This window comes from Sabethes cyaneus, chromosome 1 (assembly GCF_943734655.1).
Source record: "Sabethes cyaneus chromosome 1, idSabCyanKW18_F2, whole genome shotgun sequence".
NCBI lineage: Eukaryota > Metazoa > Arthropoda > Insecta > Diptera > Culicidae > Sabethes > Sabethes cyaneus.
In genome coordinates, this window is record NC_071353.1 from 10792049 (window position 1) to 10808297 (window position 16249).

Genomic DNA, 16249 nt, shown 5'->3' on the forward strand with positions numbered 1-16249 from the left:
GTATCACGTGAAGGAGGGTGTGGTATTTTGTTCGGACCAGGTCTCGGCCAATCATGCCAAGAGATCACTGGAGGAGATAAATCGGTTGAAGATAAACGTACCGAAAACCGCCAACTATCCCAACGTTCCTTGACTGCGACCGATAGAAAATTTTTGACGAAGGAATTAAAATAAAATCCTACAATCATAAAAATATAGCCATAACGCAGAAGTAGCTGATCGCCAAAGCCACGATTCCGACGTCTACCTTTTCATCGACCTTGACGAAGGTTTCTGTCAATTGCTGTCGAGCGAATGTTCGCTATCCTATCGCTGTCACCAGCATTTATCGCAAAGGTCAGCAACCATTGATGATACGTGCTACCAAGGCGAGGGAGGAGAGGAAGCGAGGGAATCGAGGGATCAAGTATTAGAAAGACGTTTAAACCCAAAGTTTTGCTTTGCCAGCAATGTTGAACACGAAAAAAGCTTTCGAAAACTATCTAAGTTAAACCTTCCACTTGGCGTCGAGAATTGACACTGGTCCAACAACCCCGTCGTTGCAATCGGTCGATGCCACGTCTGTTGAATATAGCGGGAGGAGTAAAATTTCTAAATCACAGTTCTCCAAGTATGTTTGATCATTATAACAATGGTTTTCGGAATAATAAAGCATAGTCTCGTACCAACTAATTGTAGGTAGCAGTTTATAATGAATCGGCTCCTTTTGATCGCATCAGCCACTAGGCATGGCACGATCACTTAGTTTCAATTTTGATTCATTTGACTGTACCACCTCAGTTAAACGTAATTTGAAAGATTTATCCATAGCGTATTTGTAGAGCTATTTATTATCTACAATATCGCTGGAGATCTCAACAAAGCTTTGCTGCATCTTTCGTGTTTACGGTGCATGACGGAGAAACATTCTTTTTTTATTCACAGGATGGACCCTTAACACGATTGTCTGTGTCACGCCTAATGCTTTTGCGAGCTCATTTTGCGTCCAATACAAGCCTTTACCTAGCAAGGTGTCCGATTCTCCAATCGTTCCCTCCTTGCTAAATATTAAAATTGCCGTTTTCAAAGTGTTAGCGCCACTCAAAACAATGTTTGGGTAGAGCATTGTCGTCATAAACTGAGATAATTTGGGGATGCTTTTTAATCAGCTTTTTTGAAGATTCTGTTTCTGAATTACTTACCAATTTATCATATAGAATTCGAAGCAAAACTTATGTCAGTTAATCCTTTTCCTGGTGCAAATCACCCCAACAATTAAGAAAAATAAACTTTGTTTATTAACTTGTTTCTACAGCCATTCATCTTCTCTAAACTAAAGGTTTTGCAATCGTCCTTTGTGTTCTCAAAATTGGTACCTAATCTTTGTGGAACTGCATTTTCGCTCTTTCCTAACGACATTGTTCGTCCCAACCAGTAAATACAAATCAGCCATCATTGAAACGAGCAAGTGCCATGGATTCCTGGAGTGCCATAGACATGTCGTCGAATTTGATCCGAGATGAAAGCTTTAGCAGCAACGTTCGCCGAAGCCGAACAGTAAGTACCTCCTAAGCCGCTCACCGTTTGCACAGCGAAAATAGCCAAATACTTACTGCTACCAACTGCCAGTATTTCTCACCCACCATCAGCGGTTAGCCAATATGGCCGCGAAATCCATGCCCTCCGTTGCGGTCAATGTCGTACCAACTTGTTGTGTTTGTTGTTATGATGTTTCGTTGTTGTGTTCGCCACTTAATTCCTCAACGAGTAGAAACTACAAAAAATGTTTATCTCTCTATTTCCAGCTCAACATCAACTTCCGCACGGTAAACAAAACGATGTGTATGAAACGTTCCCATGACAACACGCCCGCTGTCTCGGGCAACCGTGCCTCATGATACGCATGCGCTCTCACGTGACAGGAGTGCTCTCGTCAAACCGCACGCGCGTGAGGTTAAATTTAGGCCATATTCTCACAACGCACTACAAGCCAACCGAACATTGTAGCGCCAATTGCGTTCTGGTTGGCGTCTTAATTCATCTTCCCAAAACATTATTAATATTAGCCACTCTCAGCAGCTCAGCTTGCGAGAGATGCGGAAAATTCTGTCAAAAATTTTCACACTCACACTGATCCGAGACTTTTCCACGACAAAGTTTCCCCGAACTGTTGCCCGAAACCTTTCTGGACGATAACCGGGTCATTGTTTTCGCTTGTTCCTGCTTCAAAACCGTGTCTAATAGTGCCGAATAATGGACATTTCAAGTGACGTGTGGAATCAGGTTGCCCTCGAAGCATCGCAGCTGTATTTTACCGAGGATGGCAAGAGCCCCTTCGCCAATACGGTCTGTGTGATTGACACTACAGTTTTCAAATTGCTTTTTATGGACTAAAATACGTTTCTCAAATTATATAAGATTATTTGAAGCCAATTCATTGTGTTCTGTACTAATTGTACCACGTTCTACTTTCAGTCTATTGAAAAACTTCCGGATAAGGTAATTTTACACATCTTCTCCTACCTGAGTCATCTTGAGATATGTCGCATGGCTATGGTCTGTCGTCGTTGGCGTACGATCGCCTACGACACCAAGCTGTGGAAAAACGTGTCACTGCGCCCGGAAGTATCCGGATTGCACGTCGGTTCGTTGGATTCTCTGCTCCATATGGTTTCCGTCCGCTTCGGAGCTTCATTGCGTTACATCGAACTGCCGATTGAGTTGATCACTCACACCGTACTGCACGAACTATCCAGCAAGTGTCCCAATCTGACGCACATGCTACTGGACTTTTCAACTGGTAAGATGTCTTTGACATTTTCCTCTGGAATTTTAACTAAATTTCACTGACTCTAGCTATGCAGCTTCACGACTTTAGCGAGATGCAAGCGTTCCCAGCAAAACTGCGTTACATGTGTATCTGTCTGTCGGAGGTCATCTTTATGGAGGGTTTCATGCGTAAAATCTACAATTTCATCAATGGTCTGGAAGTACTTCACTTGATCGGTACCTACGAAAAGTGCGAAGAAGAGGAAGAGGAAATCTACGAGGTCATCAACGTTCATAAGCTAAAGTCCGCTACGCCAAATCTGCGTGTCATCAACTTGTACGGTATTAACTTCATCGATGACTCGCATATCGATGCGTTCAGTTCAAACTGCATCCAGCTGGAGTGTCTAGCCGTCAATTATTGCAACAAAGTCGTCGGATCAACTCTTAAGGCTCTATTGGCTCGTTCCAAACAACTCAAATGTTTGCTAATGAATGGCACCAATCTAAAATCCGAGTTCGTCATGCAAGCCGAATGGGACAAGTGTTCGGTTCAGGAGCTGGATATCTCCGGTACCGATTTGAGTAGCGAAAGTTTGATCGATATTTTGACCCGCATTCCTTCACTACGATTTCTCAGTGCTGGTCAAATTAATGGATTCAACGACACCGTACTGAAGACCTGGGCCGAAGGTGGCAACCCTAAAAGCTTAATCGCACTTGATCTAGACTCGTCAGACAATATTTCCGATGAAGCTCTGGGACGTTTCATCACTCGCTACGGTGGCCAACTGCAGGCATGCGTACTGTCCGGAATGACCCATATCACCGACGCTCTGTGGATGACCATTCTGCCTACGTTGGCCAATGTGAAAATCGTCGTGATGGGTACCACCGAACGGTTGATTGGCAACGTTCACGTTGATCAACTGATGGATACAATCGGATCGTCCTGTCCGAAACTGGAACGGCTGGAGCTACGCTGGGATCCGGAGAATCTCCGCTTTTCGGACAAGAGCCAAAAGGCAATCGATTTACTACGTGTCAAGTGCCCGAAACTGCGCTGCATGGTGCTGAGGTAAGTCTTGTAAGAGTCATGCCCAAAAAGTTTGGCGTTTGAAGGAGCTCGTTTTTCTTTCAGTGATGGTCGATACTACGAAACCGTGAAGGCAAATTTCGAACGTGCCGACCGAACCACAGTGGTGCGAACCACAACCAGCTGCCGCGTTTCGGCTTATCATGTGCTTAGCAACTATAATGATTTGATTTTCAATTGAATTGTTGATTATGCTCTGTGCAAAAACTAGTTAATCAAAATGCACTGGTTTATTTTACAATGTAGGGACGCAGATTAAAAAACATATTATACAATGACAAATGAACGTTATACGGAAGCGTGGAGGGAAAAATATATTTTGTAGTTTTTTTGTGTAAAATAGTGTGTAAATAAATCGGAATGTTATTCAGAGCTTCTCAACATTTCTATACCGAACTGAAAAACTACCACAAATGGTCACCAAGGATCCCAAATACAGCAGCTCGTCGACTACCTCAACTTGTTCAACTAGTTCAACTACTACTACATCCGTGGCATACCAGAGGTGGCTCGTTGATAGTTATCACTTCCGGGTAGAGGTTGTTATGTTTCGCTAGTAGGCTACTTCTCCGTCGAAGTTGCTGTTTAATCATTGTCTACCATCATCTACCAGCACGCAGCCGGGGTGGCTCTTGCCGCATCAGGAATTCCTCCCCACTATACTCGGTCCTGGACTCTTCTTTTTCTTCTTATTTGGCCTAACGTCTTATGACAAGGCCTGCGTAGCATAATTCCTTCATCTATCATGGCACCTGGTTTCCGGAACCAGCAGTTCCGCGGGCACCCAATACTCGCCGGATCTCGGTCCATCTGGAATTGTCACCTTGCTCGCTGTGCCCCTATTGGTCTTGTTCCTACCGGATCCGATGCGAAAGCCATTTTTGTAGGATAGTTGACCGGCATTCTGGCAACATGTCCTGCCCAACGTATCCGTCCAGGTTTAACCACTTTCTGAATGTTGGGTTCGACGCAGAGACGCACAAGCTCGTGATTTATTCTTCGCCTCCATTAGCTGTTCTCTTGCAAGCCGCCAAGAATGGTTCTAAACATCCGCCGTTCGAAAACTCCGAGTGCTCGTAGGTCCTCTTTTAGCAGTGTCTATGCTTCATGCCCGTAGAGGACAACCGGAACAGGCGGCTGGATATGAAATGCTGTATCCCGCAAGCTATACCTAAGATGGCAGACCCATCGGCGGGATGTAGGTATCGTAACCTCGGTGAGGTAGTATCTTATCTTATCTTATCTTATCTTATCTTATCTTATCTTATCTTATCTTATCTTATCTTATCTTATCTTATCTTATCTTATCTTATCTTATCTTATCTTATCTTATCTTATCTTATCTTATCTTATCTTATCTTATCTTATCTTATCTTATCTTATCTTATCTTATCTTATCTTATCTTATCTTATCTTATCTTATCTTATCTTATCTTATCTTATCTTATCTTATCTTATCTTATCTTATCTTATCTTATCTTATCTTATCTTATCTTATCTTATCTTATCACACAATAACGCAGCTAGTACTTGAAGGCATCCTGGAAAATGACGATTGCATGAATTGATCATTTTTCTTGTTAACGGCCAGGCCAACTGCGCAGCATGTACCGCAGAGGGAATTCTCAAGAATCAAGTGGAATTAGAAATGATAGCTAATTCCATTCAACTCATTGAAATCAAGCAAGGAAGGAAACGTACCAAACCAAGCGTACCTTCCGTACCAAACGCTTCCCTTGAAGATATTGATCAATTTACAGATTACATTATGCAGTATGCAGTTGTTACTCCCAACTCTTTGCTAGTAATGGTTAAATGATACTCCGAGCCCTCGGGGATGAACTCATGGTTTTAGACCAATAACCAGACTGAATAAAAGAGAAAGCAGATACTTAAATTATCCATGCGATACCAGATGCAGCCATTCGCGACCCCGGTGAGGCAGTATACTGAAAAACTCAATTACCACGAATAACGAAGAACAAAATTCAGGACGGAAGAATCGGTATAGGACACGGCAAGGGACCAGGAAACGATTAAGGGATAATGATTGGAAACTTGGTACCTGGAATGTCCGAACTCTCCATGAACCGGCACGGGCTGGCCCGCTTGCTCGAGAGCTGCAATAACGCGGAGTGGAGATCGCGGCTATTCAGGAAGTTCGGTGGCCAAATTCCGGAGAAAGGGAGTTCCGTGCAGTAGACCCTATTGCAGGCACTTCTTTCAAGTACCACATCTACTACATTGGCGGTAAAAAGACAGAACATGGAGTCGGTTTCGTAGTGTTGGGAAAACAAAAGCAACGAGTTATCCGGTGGAGACCCGTAGATAATCGTATATGCGTGTTGAGGATTAAGGGCAAATGCTTCAACTACAGTCTAATCAACTTATACGCACCGACAAATTATAAATCCGATTATGCTAAGGACGAGTTTAACGACAGGCTTGAGAGGACCTATAGAGAGTGCCCAAAACACGACGTAAAAATCATCATCGGAGATGCAAATTCGCAGATCAGGAGGGAGGAGTTCTTCCGTCCAGTCATTGGAACATAGCCTTCATCTGTCGACCAACGATAACGGTCTGAGGCTCATAAATTTTGCCACGGCCAGAGAAATGGCCATCTGTAGCATCTACTTTCTACGTTTGAATATTCGGAAACACACCTGGAGGCATCCAAATGGAGACTCTAGCTCTCAGATCAATCATGTCTTGATTGACGGTCGACACTTTTCGGATGTTATCGATGTACGGTCTTTTCGGGGACCAAATATCGACTCTGACTACTAGAGGCCACTCGTAGTGAGTAAGATTCGCTCAAGGCTGTCGAACACGGCGAAAGCTCGCTTTGAAAAAAAAACACTGGAGCCTAGCTCCATCGCCGACAAAAAATATCATTTCAAATTTCCCTCTAGCCAAGACGCAAACAACAGTCGCTGCGTGAGAACGTCGTTTGCCTGCGCTGGCGCTCCTATCAGATAAAATACCAGTAAATTTATAGCATAGCTGTTAGTCTGTGGGCAGACGGCGTAACAGTGGAGTACGCCTGGAAGCTTGACCAACGAATCGTAGAACAGCAGGTAGAAGGAGAAGATATAAATGGGCTATGGAGGAACCACAGACTAACAGACGTAACACTTCGAACAAATTTTCTAGCAAAACGTCGTTCAAATGATTATTCGAAATCTCGAAAAAAAAAACAGTAGCTCCACCTGGTGCAGTCTTCGCGCTTTACAAAGCGAATAGCTATAAATTACGCTATGCTATAAATTTACTCGTATTTTATCTGATAGCAGCGCCAGCGCAGGCAAACGACGTTCTCGCGCAGCGACTGTTGTTTGCGTCTTGGCTAGAGAGAAATTTGAAATGATAGTTTTTGTCGGCGATGGAACTAGGTTCCAGTGTTACGTCTGTTAGTCTGTGGAGGAACATCCAAGGTGCCATCGAAACAGCTGCGAGAGAGGTGGTAGGCACGACGCGTGGAAGACAGTGTAACAGCTGGTTTAATGCCGAATGGCAGAGTGACAGATGAAAAGAATCAGGCCAGGAGTCGCAAGCCCACTGCGGCAACGCGTCAAAACAGAGAGAAGTACAGAGAAACTAGAGCTGCGGAAAAAAGAATCCATCGTCTAAAGAAACGCGAGTACGAGGAGCACGTGCTCGCCGGCGCAGAGGAGCGATACGCCAGCAACGACACACGGAGTTTGTATAAAACGGTGAGATGCAGGAATTTTGCCATGCCTGTGCTGTGCAATGATAGTGCTGGCAACGTGCTTCCCGACAAAACGGCGGTAGCAGCCAGGTGGAAGGAGCACTTCCAGACGCTGTTGAATGGAGAGGTAAATGCGGAGATCAGCAGGGACAGGATAGGAATTGTAAGCGATGGTCAAGATGTGGAGCCACCAACACAGGAGGAGGTTAAGAAGGCAATCAGTGAGCTGAAAAACGGTAAGGCTGCTGGAAAGGACGGTATTCCGGCTGAACTTCTAAATGCGGGGAGCGAGCGGCTGTACGAAGCAATCCGCCGGATTATTGTCAGGATCTGGGCGGAAGAACAAATGCCGGAGGAGTGGTTGGATGGCCTCATTTGCTCAATTTTCAAAAAGGGACATCGACTGGAGTGTAAAAACTATCGAGGAATTACATTGCTCAATTCTGCCTACAATGTGCTTTCCCGTATCCTGCAGACTGCAGACTGAGCCCGTTAGCGGAGTCCTTCGTCGGCGAGTACCAAGCTGGTTTTCGTGAGGGTCGCTCCACGACGGATCAGATGTTTACCCTGCGTCAGTTGCTAGACAAGTTCCGGGAGTACAACTTGCAGACACACCATCTGTTTGTGCACTTTAAAGCGGCGTACGATTCAGTTAAACGAAATGAGCTGTGGCAGATAATGCTAGAACATGGTTTTCCGACGAAACTAGTTACGCTGATTCGTGCGACGCTGGACGGATCCAAATCATGCGTTAGAATAGCGGGTGAGACCTCAGCTGGTTTCGTGACGTTGATTGGACTGAAGCAAGGGGATGCACTCTCTAACCTGCTATTCAACATTGCCTTGGAAGGTGCATTACGGAGGGCAAACGTGCTCGGAATGCTCGGAATCAACCGTAGAGCAGTGGAAGAGGTCTTCAGGCCCTTTAAAAGGGAAGCGGCGAGATTAGGACTTACCATTAACACTGCCAAAACGAAGTACATGGTTGCTGGTAGGGAACGTGGGAGCCCAAGTGGTGTTGGTGCCGAGGTGGAGTTAGATAGAGAACGATATGAAGTAGTGGAGAGATCTATATATCTTGGTACACTCGTGACATGCGACAACGATGTAAGCCGCGAAGTGAAACGACGAGTTGCAGCCGCGAATCGGGCTTTCTACGGATTATGTAGCCAGCTGAAGCCCCGTAGTTTGCAAATTCTCACAAAACTGGCGCTCTACAAAACACTAATCCTCTCAGTGGCCCTTTACGGACACGAATCATGGACGCTAAAGGAAGCTGATCTGCGAGTGCTTGGGGTTTTTGAGCGGGATTTTTCTGCGATCTATACTTGGTGGCAAAATGGAAAATGGAGTGTGGCGCAGACGCATAAATCACGGGCTGTACCAAGTATACAAATATGCTGATATAGTGAAGGTAGTGCAATGTGGCAGACTGCGGTGGGCTGGACACGTGGCCAGAATGCCCGACGAAAGAGTAGCCAAAACTATTTTCAGCAGAGAACCAGGAAGAGGCCGTAGACTCCGAGGCAGACTCCGCACCCGGTGGGTGTATGCTGTCGAAGACGATGCACGTTCAGCTGGTGTTCGTGGGGATTGGAGAACGGCAGCCCATGACCGATGGTACTGGAGCACCATAATTTGTTCGGCGCAGGATCGGTAACGGACCGTTGCCACTAAAGTAAAGTAAGTAGGTAAAGTAGAATAAGGTGAAAATTGCTTCTAAGGCTTTGGTTGGGGTGAAATGGTGTATTTCCTCTTGTGTGTAAATGTTTCCGAAATGTTTGATGTTTCCGAGCCATTTATATTTGGGACCTCCTGTCTGCACTATTTAATTGTGAAATTTAACGCAGACTGCATTCTATTGGATATTACACTATCAAATTTCCCTCTAATTACTACATCGTCCGCGAAACAAATCACCTCAAAGCCTTTGTCAGTCAGGTTTTTAAACAGATCGTCAAAGACTAGCGACCACTAAGGTCGAAAGTATTCCACCTTGAGGGCGACCTCTAGATGTTTTGCTTGTTTGGGACATACCTCCAAGCAGGGCAGTAATTTCTCGAGTAGCAAGCATGGCTTGAATCCAGCTGATTATTTTGTAATTAACTCCAGGCTTTCTCATTGCCTTTTCAATTGAATAATGTGAAGTGTTGTCAAATGCTCTTTCAATATCAAGAAAGACTGCTTGTGAGATTTATTTAGTTGCTATAGAGCTTTCAATTTTCCCCACCAACACTTGTAGTGCGTCAATTGTAAATTTGTTATTTTGATAAGTAAATTGAAATTTACTTAAAGAATTAGTAATTCGATCCTTTGTTTTAATTTAGCGGTCAATTAATTATTCATTACTTTCAAAAATATGGACGGTAAACTGATTGGTCTGGATGACTTTGGAAGTGTCTGGTCGCGCCTTCTATTATTTGGAACGAAAATTACTTATGCGTTTTCCTCCAACTGTTAGGAATATGGTTTAGTATCAAGCTTGCGCGACAAACCTCAGTAATGAGGAGAACGACAAGCTGTTTACTCTTTTGAAGCATGATTGGAACAATTCCATCCATCGTTAGGGATTTAAATGGCAGAAGTCAATCACCTGAATATCTGTCCTAAACGCGACAGATCTAGACGGTTACGCGCGGCGTTTCCTGAGAGTCTATGGTAAAAGTTCGATTGCAATAACTGCTCACCAGAGTAAGCCATCAAGCACTAACGAGAAGTCTTTCTACGCGAATCGAAGTAACTTATGCACTAAACCAGATTCATTCCTCCTACCACACCAATAAGGAATACTTTCGTAATAAATCTAACACGACTGGGAGGCTCAACAAAAATATATATCGAAATAATCTTACTCCAATAAACTCTTTTGCTTCAGAATATGACAGATACAATAATTCTACGGTTAATTGCTAGATAGCTCTAGTAGGGTTAAAGATTAATGGTTATCATTTGTCCCGGATATACCGGGTATCTAAAGATATAGATATAGTATTCCATTTCATTCATCACGTTTGCAGAAATAGACAGTGTTTTAACCAACAGAAAAGGTCTCCAAAACAATAAAACTGTTTCCTTTACAGTTGCTAAGAGCTGCTGTTGTTTTGTTGCAGTTAATATATATATGCATATACCGTCAAACTATTACTGCTTCTTTTTTTTTTTTTTTTTTTTTTTTTTCATTGAAGACACCATTATTTCGCGACAATCACTTCAGTCACACAGTCTATGTAGCAGTTTTTGACAGTATTCTCACTGATAGAGAACGAGTTTTGGATTAAGTATGATCATCGGTCATTTCCAGGAATTGCGCGCACACTTCTCGACTACACTCTCCTTTGCTGTTGTAGACAAATTTATAGTAATGACCATCCGCACATATCACTAGAAAAAAAAAGAAAACGTTTCGAACACAAGACGAGATTTTCTACAGTGAATTACTCTCACCTATTACTGAATTGTTTTCAGAGCCGAATGCGCATATGCACGGTGGTCCTTGCGGGATCGAAAACTTGCAGAAAGACCATTGGCTGGTGAAATACTTCGTCAGCAGACTGCTAGACTCTTTGCTTCTTGGCTCATCAAGATTAAAAACATGAATCGTTCCATGATCCGAGGAGACTACCACGGCCGTCGATTGGTGGTTGAAATTGATACAATAAATTTTAGCCTGTTAAAAGAAATAGAACATTAGAAAGTTCACTTTGACGAAAATGTATCGATACTACCTGATTCGAACCACGTCTTAGTTCGGCCATTTTGTTTCCATTAGCCGTATCAAAGATCCTTATGAGCGTTCCTCTGTCACTGGCGGTAGCCAATCTGGTACCTTGAAGATTCAGGGCAATGCAACTGATGGCGGTTTCGTGAGCGACAATTTCCTGTGGTGCTTTTTCGGTGTTGGCTAAATCCACGATCTGCACATGCCCAGTACGGCGACCCGGGAATGCCAGCAGTGATTTGTTACTATTCGGACAGAGCACACACAGACCCTGTGGGTTTTGGCTCGTTTCAAACACGTGCAGCTGGGTTGGCGTTTGGGTGAACGTGTACACCTTGATTATGCCTTCCAGGACCACTACAATTCTATCTCGTCGCAAACGTATGGTTTTCACGGGAGCATTAAAATCCAATGAAATAGCCGGTGCCTTTTTAAGATCGTCCCAGACGAGCACTTTGTTGGGCGGATACAATGGCCGAATCCCTCCGCCAACAAACGCGAGATAGTTGCAGCGAAACAGCATCTCCACATGCGATATGCCGCCATCTGTGAAATACTGACGTTCCTTTTCCTTTAGGGGATCGGTATTATATATGCGGAATCCATTGTCGGTGGCGCAGGCGAAGCAACCTGTGGTGGATGGTACTTTTCATTATTTTCAAATTTCCAGGAATATTAAGGTTTCGTCAATTGAAACAATCGTGCAAAACCCGTTTTTTTTCTAATGTTATTAAACATCAAAATCTCCAGAGGGAGAACTCTGATTCGCCCATTAAATTTTTGTAAACAAGGCACCGCCACCTCCCGGTTGTTTGGCACTTACCTTGATCTTGGTTGAATCCGACATACAGTATCCCGTTGCCATACGTGTTACAGTCCAAAAGATTCATTCTATCCGTTCCGGGTTTTTTCCACTGCAATTTTTTTCTACCTGCACAAACGGAATTACTCCTACTTTTGGGCAGCGCTAATGACGACGGAATAAAACTCGCTTATCATATTTCTCGTACAGCGAAATTATTTCCAAACTTCTCAGGCGAGAATATTCAATTGCTTGACTCGATGCACTGACTAAATAGATGATATTTAATCTTACGACCCGCAGTTCCAGTAATCAGGAAAACAAAACGTAGCTACCGCTTTATTTCCAATTCAGTCGATTAATGATATCAACCAAAGAGATGATGCAGGAGAAAGTAATCTCATTTATTTATTCTGTCTGCCCGCCTGTAACGACAGCGAGCGACGTACCTGTACGCAATGCTGCCATATTTTCTTATAACTTTTCAACATAATTCGAACAAAATTCTATGATATCTGAAACTCGCATACAGATTCTGTAATGCTTCTGTATGCGAGGCTTATTATATGCTGAACATAAGCTGAATGAAAATAACTTTTGTTATGTATCATGTCCTGCCTGCATTCGCTATGTAAGCACAAATTGATCTCGAAATAAACAAATATAAATAAACCAAAATAGGGAAACAAAATAGAAATAGCTAAACAAATCTGGAAGCTCTGCTGCTTGGGCTAAACCAAAGTACGTTTAACTCAAGGTAATATATTCGCAGCTATAATTTTAAAGTCCCATAATATAGGGTAACCAACATAATTTGAACCCCATCAGTTACAGAGACTGATGTATTACAGAGGCGACTACTTAGACCAGTGTCAAACTGCGGCCCGCGGGCCACAGTCGCTGCGCGAGAGCGCCGCTCGCCTGCGCTGGCGCTGATGTCAGATATTAGACAAGTAAATTTATCCAGCTTTCCACGAGCGATAACGGTGGATATTGAACGCAAGTGGGCACAATCCTTTGACATTCATTGTAGGAGCGTCGAGTTCGCCCTGACAGAGTTACTATGTACCGTGTACCCCCGTTGGTATGACCTTCTTTAATCTGAACATTTTTAATCTGTACCCCGGTGGTATGAATGCGTTCACATTAAAAACCGATCAAGCGTCAGACACAATTGACGTTAAAGTGGACCGGTAAATTAAAAAAAAAGCAAAAAATCTTAATGCGTTTCCTCTTGCTCAGGAGCTTTGGCAATATAGCTCATATGCAACTTATCTCTCTCCAGCACTCAAAATAGACCATTTTAGACGAAACTGCGGAGCCAATTTCGTATTACACAAACCGAACCTTTAGAATTCGCGCATGTTTGAGATGTTTTCAAAACGTTTGTTTTCGTCAAATTAAAACAACAAGTTCATAGGGTACGCGTCTTGCGCGTGTGTGAAAATGAATAGAGTTACCAAATATTCAGATTAAAAATGAACTCGCCCAATCTGAACGAGCTGTTTTTCATATTAGCGGGGGTTGAGTGTATACATCACGGGGCAAATCACTTCAAATTTATTAAATATATTAAATATATTTATGCATATTTACATACTTTTACCCGGGTGCTAAATATATTTACCGGCATTGATGAATATTTTACGAAAGTTTCCACCTTTTTCATATCGATCTTGAGCTGTAAAGTCCCATAGAGCTTGCTAATTTGCGATTGTGTTGGTGATTTGTTTTCCCCCAGTTTGAAAAACGTCATGGAAAAACCAACATCAGCAGCAACAAATCGCGTGTACGTATACGCGGCATAGTATGCGTACGGTAGCTGTCAGCAATCTCAATAACAGTATGTGGCAAGAGTTGTTATGATGAGGTAGCGACAATGTCAAAATTGGAATGATAATTATCTGTCAGTGTCATCTTCTCAGAGAAGAGAACCGCACACGACGCTAACAGCGTCGTCATAGAAGAAACAGCGGACAACAAAAGTTTAGTGTTTTTTAATTGACTATAAATATTGTTTAATCTAATGATGGCTGAGTAAAAACAGTAAGCCGAAACGTAGTTTAAAAAAAAATTATAAACTTGAATTTTCACCGAGAAACATCAACCCGAAAGCCACAACATAAATATACGGTGATCAAAAAAAAAATTAAAACAAATGCAGTTAATTTAAGCATATAGGTATAGTGGTGTACAGGATTAAAAATACTAGTGAGTTGATTTTTCCAAATAAATTTATACAAATTTCAAACAAATTTTGCACATCAATGGATGCTCTTTTCAATCAATAGATACTACTGTGTTACCTGACTCACTGCGCATAGCGTTGTATTCGCGGTATCGTGTTGGTTCGAAAGGTTTCGAAAAATATCGCCCTTGTATCGAAAATATCGTTGATTTTGATCACTAAAAATAACGTACTTAAATGTTATATTGCAAGTGCTAGTAGTACGCAATAATTGTATTGTGAAACTGAATTGTTATTTATGCAACTTTTTACAAGTTAAATGCAATAACAAAAGCACAACTTACAAAAAATCGGTTGCTATCGATATTAGCTGCATTTGCGTTATAAACGAATAAAACGCATGGTGACAGATGTCATAAACAGATGTCTTATGTCATGTATCATGTTTTAATAAATAAATAAAAAATGACAAGCACTGGAAATCATATCGATTATATTTCCCATTCTCAAGCATGTTTGTGGCGCAGCTTTTGCATTATTTTTCGACCTCGTCTTGTTTTCCTAACCCACTAACATTGTAAAAACGATGCGATCAAGCTAATGACTTTAAAAGAAGCTTAAGTTTTAATTTTTATGCAATAATAATTATCTGAAGGAGTGCCAGCTAAGAAAAAGTTCAATTTCTCTTTTTCATATCGAATGCTCTATTCAGTTATTTTTTTCTGATTCAGATATATTGCACAATTGAAGCCAAGCAAACTAATAGTAAAATTTTGAGATTAATCATTTTGTTGTCGATATCCTTTTTCTTCAAAAGTGAAGTATAATAATAATTTTTCTGAACTCTTGTTTTTCAAAGATGCTAACTTTTGAACGCATGGTATTAATATCAAAAAATCTGCTATGAACACATATTTCATAATGTCAATTCAAAACAAATTTCGCATGTGGCTCTGAAGCCCGAAAGTTAAGGCCGACCGATTATAAAACTAAATAATCAAGTAACATAAATGACGCTTACAATTATTTCTGCACCCAATGAAAGAAAATATAATTATTGTACGCAATACGTTGTGAATTTTACTGGCAAATAAAGATTTTGAGGAATACAGAACGGATATTTAAAAATATACTCAAGTTAATTATAGATGTTCCTGAGAAATTAAATAATGATTATTCTGGCAGTAGAAAGGCTAGGTCACGCCACTAGGTGGATTAATTCGGGGTTTATCTATCAAATAAAAGCAAATGAACATCAATAATTCATCCAAATTTAACTCGGACAGAATAAACAATATTTTCATCCTCATCTTATATGCTCTCATTGAGCAAAAAAAACTATCAATCCACCAAATATGAAATGGTTCGCATTCTGAACTGATTTTAACCACTCGAGGAGAAATAACCATCGAACTGTCAAATTTTAACTAAAAAGTTAAAAATTTCGCAAAATGGTTCACAGCCTAAATGTCGACCAACATTTGAAAGGGGCGGATAAGCCAACTGTCAAACAGACCGAGCGAGAGTTATTTTTTGCTGGAGCAGCATAGGAAAATGAACTCTCACTTGTTCTATTTGACAGTTGGCTCACAGAAAACAGGAACAAATTTTTCGGGTATTCTTGGATAAAATTTCAAATTAAAATCATCTAATATGCTAGCGTCACCACCACTATATAGTAGTTTCCCAACTAAATGATTCTTTTGATTTGCACACTGACAACCTTTGGCTCTTCTGGCGCTAGTATATATGGACTATAAGCGTTATGATAGCGCCAGAAGCTGGCTGTTGTGAGTTTAGGGTAGAATTTTATTCGCCTTTAGCAACATCATCACTATAGTTTCCCAACTAATGTGACATAAGTTTTATCCAAGTGGGGACCTTTCGCTTGGATGTCTGTTCTCTGTGGTTGGCTTTTCCGCCCCTTTCAAATTGAGATTGCTGACAGCTACCGTACGCACACTATGCCGCGTATACGTACACGC

The 16249-nt window shown here is 41.9% G+C and overlaps 2 protein-coding genes across 2 annotated transcripts; one reads left to right on the plus strand and one right to left on the minus strand.

Annotated features, from left to right (window-relative positions):
- The first annotated feature begins 2232 nt into the window (after positions 1–2232).
- LOC128732483 (F-box/LRR-repeat protein 7) lies at positions 2233–4025 on the plus strand. The gene is made up of 4 exons (XM_053825741.1): positions 2233–2325; positions 2455–2779; positions 2836–3826; positions 3890–4025. Exons 1-4 carry the CDS (start codon positions 2233–2235, stop codon positions 4023–4025), a joined length of 1545 nt encoding a protein of 514 aa, XP_053681716.1.
- A 6716-nt stretch (positions 4026–10741) lies between these two features.
- LOC128743074 (WD repeat domain phosphoinositide-interacting protein 3) lies at positions 10742–12488 on the minus strand. Its single transcript, XM_053839596.1, has 4 exons — positions 12098–12488; positions 11282–11904; positions 11001–11223; positions 10742–10937 (listed from the first exon to the last, which is right to left on the minus strand). The coding sequence occupies exons 1-4, from the start codon at positions 12162–12164 to the stop codon at positions 10831–10833; spliced, it is 1020 nt and encodes a 339-aa protein (XP_053695571.1). The 5' UTR covers positions 12165–12488; the 3' UTR covers positions 10742–10830.
- Positions 12489–16249: the final 3761 nt, after the last annotated feature.

Bases quoted from the DNA above. Each gene is read 5' to 3' on its own strand.
- LOC128732483 (XM_053825741.1), top strand. From the start codon at position 2,233: ATGGACATTTCAAGTGACGTGTGGAATCAGGTTGCCCTCGAAGCATCG. The intron at 2,780-2,835 runs GTAAGATGTCTT...CACTGACTCTAG, and splicing joins GCTACTGGACTTTTCAACTG to CTATGCAGCTTCACGACTTT. The intron at 3,827-3,889 runs GTAAGTCTTGTA...TTTTTCTTTCAG, and splicing joins CTGCGCTGCATGGTGCTGAG to TGATGGTCGATACTACGAAA.
- LOC128743074 (XM_053839596.1), bottom strand. From the start codon at position 12,164: ATGAATCTTTTGGACTGTAACACGTATGGCAACGGGATACTGTATGTC. The intron at 11,224-11,281 runs GTAGTATCGATA...TTCTTTTAACAG, and splicing joins TAAGACGTGGTTCGAATCAG to GCTAAAATTTATTGTATCAA. The intron at 10,938-11,000 runs GTGAGAGTAATT...TTTTTTTTCTAG, and splicing joins TGAAAACAATTCAGTAATAG to TGATATGTGCGGATGGTCAT.